We start from the raw sequence: 12,686 nt of genomic DNA on the forward strand, positions 1-12,686 counted from the left end.
CATATCGTGACGTTGCTCGCTTCCCTGTGTATTCCTATTTCAGCGCCGCTCATTCCGATGCAAAGTGCTTGGAACGGCTTCGTTTGAAATCCAGTTCCGTTAGTGTTTGAAGCGTTTTTCAAGCAGCCTTTCTCGGCGCTCGGTTTCGCTGGGATTTCTGCGCACTCCTGAAAGGCGCGAGCGTGCCTCACGGCTCCCTTTCAGGCTCAGCCTCGCTCTGCGTCTCGAGCCTTTTTCCTTTGAGCGCAGTCGAGGTGCCTGGGAACGAATGGTCGGAAGTGTGCCGCTGATTTATGGCCCATTTGCACGCGCTGTAGTGCTTCCCGTCAGGAACAGACGCGCAATGGGACGAGGCGGAAGGAAGCCCGTACAGCTTCCTTGCCGGACTTGTTGTGAGCACATTTTCTTCGGTCTGTTTTCCGATTATTGAAAGTGATTTCGACTTGTTACATTGAGCAGCTCATCTTGTGCTCTCAGTCCTGTCGCATCGCGCAATGCGCCCTTCGAGGCGCGGGAGATGAATTCGTTTCCCAGTGCTGCGAAAAACAACAGACGGCGTCCTTCCAGCAGTGCTCTTCAGAGTGATATCTCTTCGCAGGTGTTCGGGGACCACCACCACCTGCGGCACAGGCGCATCGCCAAGCGGTCCTTGTCACGGAGCGAGGAGCACCACAGGAGTCTAGAGCAGGAGCCCAGCGTGAGTGTCTGAGGATATCTTTGGTCGCGAGTACAGTGTTGCCTAACTTTTCTTTCTAGGTGCAGCTCAGGCCTTCTAGACAGACTAGCGTTTCTTCCTCTATACCGTTAGCACAATGGCCGAGAGAGAAGCATATTTTTCCTGCACGAACTTTTAAAGAATGAAATGCTCACAGCTTTCATTTTTGGCAAACTCACGAGAATTTCATCCGAACTTGAAGCCGAACATATCCGAAACGTTCCGAACTTTTGTCAGAATAGTAGACAGAAAAAATTGGCAGTGGTTTAGCCCTGGTTTAACCGGATAAATTGCGTTAGCAAGGGTGTGCGCGTTCTGGCGATTCTTCGGCGCGTTGCCTTCGCCTGGTAGCTTTGCGGCGTTCCTGAGCGGTCAGGTATTGAGATTCATCGGTGACCAATGACGTGGAACCACTCTGCGAGGTAGAACGTTGTCGCCGAGCTGCATCCTTAGCACGACGCTTTGCAAGACTGTTTTTCACGCTGTTCTGGCGTCTCTTGGGCACGTTGTCGCTTTCTCGCTTCTTCCTGTCGCTGCCACTTATCCTTAAGAGGACAGCATAGCAAAGCATTCACGCCAAGGCTAGCGCTCATTTATTAACGCTTTACAGCGCGGGAGCATGGGCGCCGCCATATTTAGTCACGTGAACATCAACGCTGCCAAGGAGTCCAAAGAACGCCATCGCCCGTTCGGGTATACGCCTTGCTCGTCGGTAAATTGGTTTTTGAGGAAATGAAATGTAAACTGTATCTGTCTCGCATATCTCGGCGGACACCTGAACCTCGACCTAACGGGAAGGGAGGAAGATGGGAGTGAACGAAGACACCGTGTTCACTATACACGCCTTTGTTCATTCCAAACCATCGAGCTGGCATGGCGGAGTGGTTAGCGTGCTCGTCTCGCACTCCGGAGACCCTGTTTCGATTCCCCAACTCGACCAATTTCCTACTCGGTGTTATTTGTTTATGTGGTCTGACTATAAATTAGTCCAATTGCTTAGCCGATATCTTCGATACGCTGCGCGCTAATGCTGCTAACGCCGGCTTCGACGGCCACAAGTGGCGGACCTCCTAGTGGCGCCATCTGTCGTAGAGCAAACGGCTCGGCGCCGCGCGGCGCGCCGACGGCGCTGCCATCTGGCGGAGCGCGGCTGAAGCAACGCTGTTCAAGGTCATCCGTCCCTACCGACCGAAGCTACGCGACGAGGCGAAACCTACAGTAGTATTGCTAACGCAATAAAAAATTCAGGGGGCACTTTGACTGTCTAAACTGCGTAGAGGCGAAAGCATTTTATTGCGAAAGCAATACTACTCTCAAGAACGGCCTTTCGCGTAGCGGCGGCCACTTGGCACGTTTGACCTTTAGAATGACGATAAGCGCTTGAAATCTATGGATGAGCTTAAAGTAAACCAGACGCTGCTCGACTCTAAGGTGTCTGATTTAACGTCAAGATTAGAAGAGCTAGAAGAAAAAGTTGTCAACCTTGAACATTTGCAAGATGAACCTCGCTTACAACAAATGGTCTCTACAGCAGTTCGCACCGAAACTGTCAATCTACAATCGCGACTAAATGAATACGAGGATCGCTCGCGGAGAGATAATTTAGTCTTTTATGGCATTTCTGATTCTGCTGATGAAACTTGGCAGCAATCGGAAGAAAGAGTTCGGCAAGTTCTATCAGATGATCTCAAGTTCCAGTTACCAGAAGATGGAATTTCTCGCGCGCATCGGCTAGGCTCGTTCGCTTCGGACTGTAGTCCGCTTTTCAGCATTTAAAACGAAAGATGCGATATTCGCTCAAAGATCTCAGCTGAAAGGGTCGGGAATCAGTATGAGCGAAGACTTTTGTAAGGCCACGCGCGCTAGTCGCAAAAAGCTGATTGATTTCGCGAAAAGTACTAGACAGTATTATTCCATGAAATACAACAAAGTGGTCATCGACAAGAAAAGTTACATCTACTGCCCCGTCACGGACAGCGTTTGCGAGGTATACATGTTGATAGCGCACTTTCCCCGGTCAAGGATAGCTCTGATAATCCCGGCACAAGCGCCTCCCCGCTGTCACCATAACTAGATATTATCGAACGTCGGTCCGTCGCACGCAGCTTTTTTCTTTTTGGCAACATAAGGAGCGTTAGCAATTTTTCTTGCTCTCCCCTTTCCAAGCATGATCGCTCTCTCAAAAGAGGGCGGAACGGGGCAGGTAATTTTTTTTACAGAAAAGGAAGGTAAAATTCCCCAACTTTCGTGTGATCCACAGCGAAGCAGAAGAAAAACAAGCAGGAGTCATGTCCCCATTCCTAATCTCAAAGTGCTTGACAGATGCTTTGGGCCTTGGCTACAAAGTATCATAATTGGCCAGTGGTGATTCAAAACTCGCAAACATTGTATCGATACGGGACATTCCTATCTCCGTTACATTCCACCGATCTCTGAACACTGTCCGAGGCGTGATCTGCGGAACTGATTTTGTCCACTTAACAAAAAAAGAAATGCTTGAAGGGCTCAGTGATCAAGATGTCTAGATGTTCACCGAAATCAAGCTCTGGAAGGGCGATAAGGAAATAGACTCAAAACACTTGATCCTCACGTTCAGCACCAGCACGCTGCCCGACACAATCGAAGTGGAATATCTGAAAGTTAATGTAAGACTATGCATACCACACCCTCGCAGGCGCTTCAATTTCCTGAGGTTCGGCCACGGCTCACAGAGTTGCCGCGGTCGCAGAACTTGCGCGAAGTGCGCTTCGAAGGATCAGTCTTCTGACGAATGTGATGCTGCCCTACGGTGCGCAAACTGTGAAGGAGACCGTGCGCCATGCTCCAGGACGGACACGGCCTGGAAGAAAGAAAAGAAATGACGCTGAAAACTACTGAAAGCATTTCTTTCAAAGAAACAAGAAGGCGATTGGCGCAAGCCCCAAACACGTTCTCCTTCACTGCAAAAACTAACTTCGCCGATGTGGTGCGTGGGCACGGCGCACCGGGCTTTGGCACCTGTCCAGGTCCCACGCAGTGAGCTTGTGGCAGGGCCATCGGCGACCACGGGTGGAGTAGCTAACACTACTCCGCCAACCTCAAAGCACGCTACGCAGACCCTTGGGTTGGCAGGCCTCAAGACCTGTTCCCACAGGTCGAGGTCCAACTCGAACGCCGGCGTGCCTTCTGCACGGTCGCAGAGGCGATGGACACGACCCAAGGCAGCCGTCTTCCGTCTACGTCAGACGGGTGGCGGGACTCCTTGGATCGACGAAAAAAAAAAGAGGCTTCGAATCACGGGGCCAAAGCCAAGCTGATCTAGTTTTCACCCCATTGATACACAACACTAAGATGAATACAATGGAACTGGAGATGACTTTGTAATAACATAAAAGACATATCCAACTCTGCTGCAGCTTTACGTTTACAAGAGAGAAATATAGGTCCTCGGCACTGCAGGAATGTGCTTTAAAAATGTCCGCCGCGACCGAGAGGGGGCGCTCACGGGAGGCGTAGCCGTCATATTGGAACCTGGTGTAGCAGCTCGTGAACTAAAAACTAGGTTTGAAGCAGTAGCAGCCACTGTTGTTGTTGCAATTGCAGTACGTTATGTATATATTGAACGTCACCTAACCCTCCATGATTTAGAGAATCTCTTAGAGCAACTACCAGAGCCTTATCTGGTAGTTGGTGATTTTATCGCAGATGCCTCTTTTTGGGGAAGCAATAAAACATACACCAAGGTCAAGTTATGGATCCGGAAAGATTAAAACCGCTCAGAAGACGAGGACGCGGGCGACGAAGAACACACAAAACACCACGGACGCAGTGCTGTGTTGCCGTGGCGTTTTGTGTGTTCCTCGTCGCCTGTGTCCTCGTCTTTTGCTCAGTTTTCTGGAACTATGAACCAACTAGCCCGCAAGAACGTCCTACCAAGTTGTGGAGGATTTTATACTATCTAATACTATTTGTTTACTGAACACCGGTAAAACCATTTATTGCTCTGCAAGCTCGGTTAAAATAAGCGTTTAGATTTATATTTTCATTCTCCGTCTGTTTTTAACAATTTTAAATGGGAGACAACCCTTATGGAAGCAGTCATCTCTATGTCGTAATCAGCCTGTCATCCCCACCATCAGTCACCCCGACAAAACCACGGCGTTGGAAGCTTCATTAGGCGACTGGCAACTTTTTAGAGCAGAAGCCACTTTAGAAAAAAATTGTGTTAGAAAATCTTAATGTACCCTTGCTGCCGCACACTTGGCTATCCCTCAGGAGTGATACTATACAGTACCATTAAGTTTGGTGGACACGAGATTGTAAGGAAGCAAGAAAGGAGCAAAATAAAGCTTGGGAGTATTTTTCGGAGATTTCCCACGCCGGAGAACCTTATGAACTTAAAAAAAAAACAACAGGAGTTAAAGCTCGTTACGTCCGTCGCAATGGCGAAAAAGCCTCGTGGCAGAGTTTTGCTTCATCCATGAATAGCCAAATCACGGTGGTTCAACGCGCTTAACTTTTCACGGAATGAGATGAAGACGGAACAACACAGAGCGCCAACTTACAACTAGTTTTAATGGAGGAAACGGATATTCTTTTGTACGCAAGAAAGCCGCCGCGGTGGCTCCGTGCATGTTATGGTGCTCGGCTGCTGACCCGGAAGACGCGAGTTCGATCCCGGCCACGGCGGTTGAATTTCTTTGGTGGAGAAATTCTAGAGGCCCGTGTACTGTGCGATGTCAGTGCACGTTAAAGAACCCCAGGTGGTCGAAATTTCGGGAGCCCTCCATAGCCTTAGTCGCTTTGGGACGTTAAACCCCATAAACCAACCAACCTTTTATACACAAGACGTGAGCGTCCTCAGTGGCACATAAAGAAACGAGAGAACATATTGATATCAGCAACCGTGAGCAGACCCACACTACAAAACTCACTCATCGCGATAGCCTAATCAGGTCAACTTCTTTCTCGGACAACGACACATTACTGATACACCTTTCGGCACCGGAGGACTTGATTTAAAAGCTTCTTGCTATCTGTCTTTCTGTTTTGTTTTTTTTTACTGGAATGCGAAATGATTGTGGTTTTTTCCTACATAGCCTTACATTCTTAGCAGCGGTGACAATGCGTCGCCAGCTTTCCTGAATGCGTGATGGAGTTGCAGTTGTTAGCGTGCTCACTTAGGCTTTTATTTATGCAGCGGCCCGTTTGGTCAACGTACTTCATTCCGCAGGAGAGTGGAATGCCATAAACAACAGCTGTGTCGCATTCGACCTGTTTTTCCTCGTGGTTGACGGTGCATGGTAAGACCCCCAAACCACGTTGCACCGTCAACCACGAGAAAAAAGAAAACACGTCTTTATCCTGTACAAAACCTAAAACTGGGTCTCTCAACTGGTGCATACGAAACGTCCCCCTAAAGAGTCGTTATATAGAAACAAATTGACCACCCCTTGGAAACGAAAGAGCAATGCTTTCGTGTGCATACGTCCAGAAAATAAGGTCACTACCAAACACTTGTGTTCTCCCATAGCTACTAAACGCACGTCCAGAACACGCTTTACCAACAAGCCCCAAGCGGTCAGACCTCTCTTCCGGCGCTTTGAAGAAAAATGCCAAGAAGTATACATACTTGACGCACTTCCCGATATTGCCTGGAGACCCGACCCGCTGCCACCTTGGTACACATTTCCTGCTGTTTGGGACTTTACCCTGGCACACATTCATGAAAACCAACCCCACATCAATATATACAGCAAGAGTTTTCTGCAGTAAATGAAAAATGTGAGAAGTACGCTGGTTTTTACACAGGTGGCTCTAAGACGGCACTTTACGTTGGGAGTGCGGTAATAAAAGGGAAATGGGAGAAAGTATAGTCGGGCTGCCTCACTGCGCTTCAGTTTTCACAGCAGAACGGTATGCCATTGCTGTGGCTGTAGGAAGAATAATGAGGAGAAACAGTGTTATCTACAGGATAGTGACTCCGTCAGTGTATTTATGGCACTGAGCTCCATAAGTGCAGTCCAACCCATAATAGGAGATAAAATACATAATGTAATAAAAGAAGTTCTGCTGGGTCATGGGAATCAGCGGGAACGAGAGGGCCGATGCATGTGCTGCACGTGCCGGAATGAACAAGTAAAACCAGTAAACAAAGACTGCATGAAGTTCGTACACAACAAATTGAGAGCAAAATGGCAGGCTTCGTGGAACAACGACAAGCCGCACTTTGTAAAGCCCGTCCTTGGTGAATGGAAGACTTGTAGGCTGCAAGAAAGTTTTATGGAAGTAATTTTATGTCGTCTTCGCATTGCACACACACACACACACACACACACGCACACACGCACACACGCGCACACACGCACACACGCGCGCACACACACACACACACACACACACACACACACACACACACACACACACACACACACACACACACACACATACACACATACACACACATACACACATACACACACACACACACACACACACACACACAACTATACACATAACTTTCTGCTCATGAAACAAAAGAAAACCGTTTGTGAGAAATGCAGAGATGAGCTTACAGTTAATCATATCTTAATCTCATGTGCGAAAGTCGAAAAAGTAAGAAAAAAGCACTTTTCTCAATTTATATGAATGCATTCTTTTTCATCCCACACTGCTTTGAGGTGATGATGCAGTTGTTGACATGTCTTGTGTTTTAGCTTTTTCAAGAGAAGCTGGTTTTCATGATCAAGTGTGAATCCTGTCCCAGCGCCTCACTTGTTTTTGATACACCTCAGCCACTTTTGCATTCCTGATAAGAAGGCTTAGGTCTCTATTTCATTGGTTGGGAGCCTCGAGATCCTTGCCCAGCCAAAGATGGCCGCTGAGGCTACCCGATAGTGATGCAAAACTATCGGAAAATTGACTATCGATAGTATCGATAGTTTTTTTTAACTAAAAAACACTGTCGATAGTTCTACTATCGATGGACTATCGATAGTATTATCGATAGTCTACTATTGATAGTAATACTATCGATAGTATTACTATCAATAGTGTTGCTGTCGATAGTATTACTAGCGATGGTACCGCTATCGATAGCAAGACTATCGATAGTGAAACTGTCGATGGTAAGACTCTTGATACTAACAATATTGATATTATGCATTTATTGGCCTACGATATTACCACAACATTTGAGATACCTGATTGGTTTCACAGTCTCATGAGGCATAACGTCCCAAAGCGACTCAAGCTATGAGGGGTGCCGTAGCGGAGGTCTCCGGGTAAATTTCGACCAGCTGTGGTTCTTTAAGGTGCACAGGGACAGTTCGGAAAAATACCTGGAACCGTATCCGATGAAAGAACAAACAGCAAAAGTTGTGCTGGCTTACACAATACTATCGTGCACTGCAGACGTCGTCTTGCTGACGTAACCGCTGCAGAAACGCTTTTCGCACACATGCTTAGCAACTAGAACATTCGCATGCTAACATTTTATCCAACAACTTTACGTAGGGAACGTCTGTAGTGCTCGTTGATGCGTAGGCTGCGTAAATGGGCGAGTCCTGTCAGTTACTCATACCATCACCTGCATACAACACGCTCGGGAAACGAAGTTTAGGATGCAGTGGGTACGCGCGGTTGATTTTATAGAATCGATAGTACCATATATAACATGCGGTATCGATAGCGCGCTGTCGATAGTACTATCGATAGTACTATCGATAGTTTTGCATCACTACTGCTCTGACTGCTCTGACCTCCGGAATAATTTAGACCACGGGCGCCTTTTGCGTTTCGCCTTCATTGAAACGCGGCCGCCGCGGTGGGGTTCGAACCCGGGTAGGCCAGATGCGATGTGGGTGCGCTATTAGTTCGGTTTTCCCTTCCGGTCACCGGAACCGGTGTTCAGATCCAGCATTCACGGATTCCGATGCGTTCACGGAGCGTTCACCGGTCACGGTATACTCGGTCGATGCCCGAGTGCCGCCGTGTGTGGACCGTCTTAGAATACGCTGCACCTCTCCAGCAATGCATTTCATGCTCTGGACAAAGATCTAGGCTACATTTTAACGAGTACCCCCCTGTCTGAAAATATTGTCCGGCGGTGGCGTTGGCGACCGCTTGAAGAAGGCTTCTCTATTTAAGGGCTCCCAGCTGGACCATCTAGGTCACGTGACATTGTGACGTCATGACAACCCGCCCACCGTGGCAGGTGGCCGTTCAGTTAATGACTGGTAACGAGAGGTCGCTCGGCAAGAGCAGCGGCGGTCTCGCAAGCCCCACCGGTGGCAGCACCTGGCATCGCAGGGCAGTGGCCCACCTCTTAACCGCTGCGTCACTGTGCCATGAGTGGAATGAGGACTCCTAGGCATCTGTGAACGTAAAGACGAGAATCACTAATTCCGCATCTGTGGGCATTAACACATTGAAATACTATGGATAGCAAAATTTCACTTGCATGTTTTCTTCTTTCAAACGATGCGTTCGACGGTAGTAAACACGGATCGCCCCGCGGTGGTCGCATACGACCGCTGGATAATTTATAACTGATTCTCTTCTGGGTACTGTTTCGGTTTCGTTTTTACCAGGCGAACGATGGCCGTGACGTGTATACTTGGTGTTAAAGTCGCGGGAAGCGTGAAAGAAACGGCAACATAAATTGTTGCGTCGTTTCTCATTCCAGCTCTTGAAGCAGGCTGGCTTAAGTGTTGTAGTGAATTAATGCTACGTATTGGAAAGTGTATTTTAGTTTTTTGATGGCTCACGTGTCTTAAACACCGATTATACGTCACAGCCATCATTCGTTTCATGAAACCGAAAAAGCATCAAATAGAAATTCAATCAGATTATGTAGTGGCCATAGTCGAATAGCACGTGGTGAACCATGTGTTTCAATGGCTAGCGCATCATTTGAAAGCGGAGATGCAGCTAAAATTACTGCCCATGCCCCTTTAACGATATTGCTTCATACGCATTCTATATGTTGCTAGAGTAAGAGCGGCAAAAGTTACCAGATGCGCGCATTAATAAGTACTTTGAGTTTTTTGGGGGGAATCGGTGCAGTTGATATTCCCTCTCTGGATCTTGTATAGGGAAATTGCGTTGATGACCATTGTTGGAGGATGCTTGACGTCTTGCAGATTCGAATTGCTCAATCACATTGCAAGAGGACACTTCTGGAGAGGTTAACTTTTTGTAACAATTAAAAGCACAAAGGAGGATACAAGCAAGGAGACTTGACGAAACCAGCCCTCGGTCCTGCCGAAACAGCTGGTTTTAAACCTTATGTCGCCGCCCTCGGTGGGCAGAATAACCAATCAGTTAACTGCACAAACAGCCACCCAATAGATTATTGGGGAAAGGAAAACATCACCAATCAACAATTCGGAAAGGATAACACAACCAATCAATGATTGGGGAAAGAAGGTAACTCATCGCGACACCGTACTCATATGTACACTTTCTACCATCACGATTTCGGATAATTATGCTTTCCTGCTGCGAGCTTCGCGAACGCTCACTTTCCCAACGACCGGTTGACCCAAGTTCAAGGAAAGTCACTTCAACCCATCTGTTCCGCATCGTCGCTCCTCATGCCTGCAGCTAGCGTGGCAATATCCTGTTGATCACGCTTCAAGCTGTCAACGCACGCCGCTGCAGACATAGGACAAAAGCCTCGCGCTGTGACGCGGGTCCGCCTCGCCGCACGCACGTGCACACAGGATGCGACGTAATGAATCCGTCCCTGAAGGGAGCTTGACCTTTCCCGTAATCCTCCGCTATTCCCCCCCCCCCCCCCCCCCCCCCGTAGGGTTGAGCCACCCCTTCTCTGCGGTTGTGCGGAGGGCCCAAGAGAAAGAACGTAATGGGCATTCCACTAACGCGAACCGGATGCGGCAAAACAAAGTACAGCACCGCGAACTTCACTGGTGCGTCAAGATTTTTCATGCAAGTGAGCGAAGTTAAGCAGCGTCTGATAGCATTTCCATGTTGGCGGCGTAAGCGATGAAAGAAATTTCAACTCGACAATTTTCACCGCTTGAGTCGTCGCACGGCCTGTCTTGTCCTTGCATTGGACTTGTGCGCGCGAAGGTGACCTCGGAAACGAGCGCTTTCGCTGGAATTGTGTCCAAGTCGCGCAAAGAAGGGCTGCTACCGAAGGCTGTCGAGAATCGCTTCTTCTCCTCTGGGGCAAGTTCACGCGCGCGCCGTGTCCACAAGTGTGCTTGCATACATCAATGTCTTTGTAGCAGTTCTTTTGTGTACCTAATTTCGTTTTGATTGTGGTAATTATGTCATGTTATTTCAGTCCTTAGTGATGCTTTTTGTTGCACTGTACGCCAGCAATTTGTAAGGGCGCAGGGGCCCTGTCCAGCTGTCTTCTGACAAGCTTTTTGTCCCTGTGCCCTGCACTTCTTTGTATGGAGTGCAAAATAAACCTTTGATTTGATTTGATTTGATTTGGCTCCGCATCCTGACAGCTGATCCGTGTTCCATGCCGCATGCATGTGTGCTAATGCATTATCCCGTACGGTATGGAAACGTGCAGCGGCTGACCACCGACCTCGGAATTCTGGAATGTTTGCTGGTTCCCGGGGGTCTAACGTCCCGATGCGTCTCAAGCCGTGTGAGGTACGCCGTAGTGGAGGGCTCCGGAAATTTCGACCAGCTGGGGTTCTTTAACGTTCACTGACATCGCACAGCACACGGGCCTCTACGTTACGCGCGCGCATACTGGAGCCCAAAGCGTACACTCTAAGCACAAATACGCCTTTATGGGAGTAAAAAAAAAGGGCAAGCTTTCCTCTGGCGCACCCTTTTTATAAATTGCAGTGCGCTATAGGACAGCTTACTCCCTTTTTACTCCTTTATGTTTAGAGTGTAGTGTTCTTTTTTGTGTTTTTCCATCGAAATAGTGCCGCAGTAGGGTGGCTATAAGTCTGTGGCGCTCGCTTCTTGTGCGTGCTGTGCGCGGTGCTTTTGCTCTTGCGTTCTGGCGCGTATCGCTGCTGCACTCGCGAGGCTGCATCCGAGATGCGTGTTCGCCTGGAATTAAAGCTTCTGCGGGTCCTCGTATATTTGCCGCCAGCTCGAGCTTCATCGCCCGCGTCTTCGCGCCGGCGGCGTCGTCGTGGAGGGCCCGCGCGCTTTCGTAATTCCCATCGGCGCACACCGCTGCGTGCGCCGTTGAGGGTTGGTGATGCAGATGTGGCCGCTGCAGGAAGCCGACCGTGAAATTAAGCTCGCCGTCCTTCTTTCTCCTTTTTTTTTTGTTCCCGCCTGCTTAATTCGCTTTGTCGCTTCTGCATAAGGTCCCTTTTCGTTTTTATTCCTTGCTTTCTCCCTCTGATACGTGCCGGTGTTTACGTTTCCAAGTTGACTCGGAACAGGCCACGGGGTGCGACGAAGTGGATTTCGTATCTGGACCAGGTTTCCAGGTTTCGCGAGGTCTTCGTGGGGACCTCGAGAGAGATATGGATTGTGCGGTGGTCACGTGACCGCCCATATTAGGCGCCGCTCGCGTCTCCTGCTGCGCGTAAAGTGGGCCTTTCCTTCAGAGGAGACTATTGGGTTGGTTTGGTTTATTGGGGTTTAACGTCCCAAAGCAACTCAGGCTATGAGGGACGCCGTAGTGGAGGGCTCCGGAAATTTCTACCACCTGGGGTTCTTTAACGTGCACTGACATCGCACAGTACACGGGCCTCGAGAATTTCGCCTCCATCGAAATTCAGCTGCCGCGGCCGGGATCGAACCCGCGTCTTTCGGGCCAGCAGCCGAGCGCCGTAACCACTCAGCCACCGCGGCGGGGCTCAGGAGACTATTCGACCGCGTGGCGCACGTGAAACGATTTGCGCGGTACGCTGCACTGCGTTCGGCAGTTGCGTGCACTTTGTAGTTGGCTTTCTTACCTATACGTGAGGCGCCTGGTGTAAATAGGCGACTTCGGCAACCTTCACGACGCGCCTGTGGCGAACGTGTGTTGCTGAAT

General features: G+C 49.0%; 1 protein-coding gene across 2 annotated transcripts in view; it reads left to right on the plus strand.

Annotated features, from left to right (window-relative positions):
• The window catches only part of LOC149341937 (proprotein convertase subtilisin/kexin type 4-like), a 223,629-nt gene that overhangs the window by 102,794 nt on the left and 108,149 nt on the right, over nt 1-12,686 (plus strand). For both annotated transcript variants that reach the window (XM_089544222.1, XM_089544223.1), the window contains exon 2: nt 599-697. In XM_089544222.1, coding sequence (XP_089400348.1) covers nt 599-697 — 99 coding nt within the window. The remainder of the gene's footprint in view (nt 1-598; nt 698-12,686) is intronic.

This window comes from Amblyomma mixtum, chromosome 5, assembly GCF_055824585.1.
Source record: "Amblyomma mixtum isolate Tamu chromosome 5, ASM5582458v1, whole genome shotgun sequence".
Lineage (NCBI taxonomy): Eukaryota > Metazoa > Arthropoda > Arachnida > Ixodida > Ixodidae > Amblyomma > Amblyomma mixtum.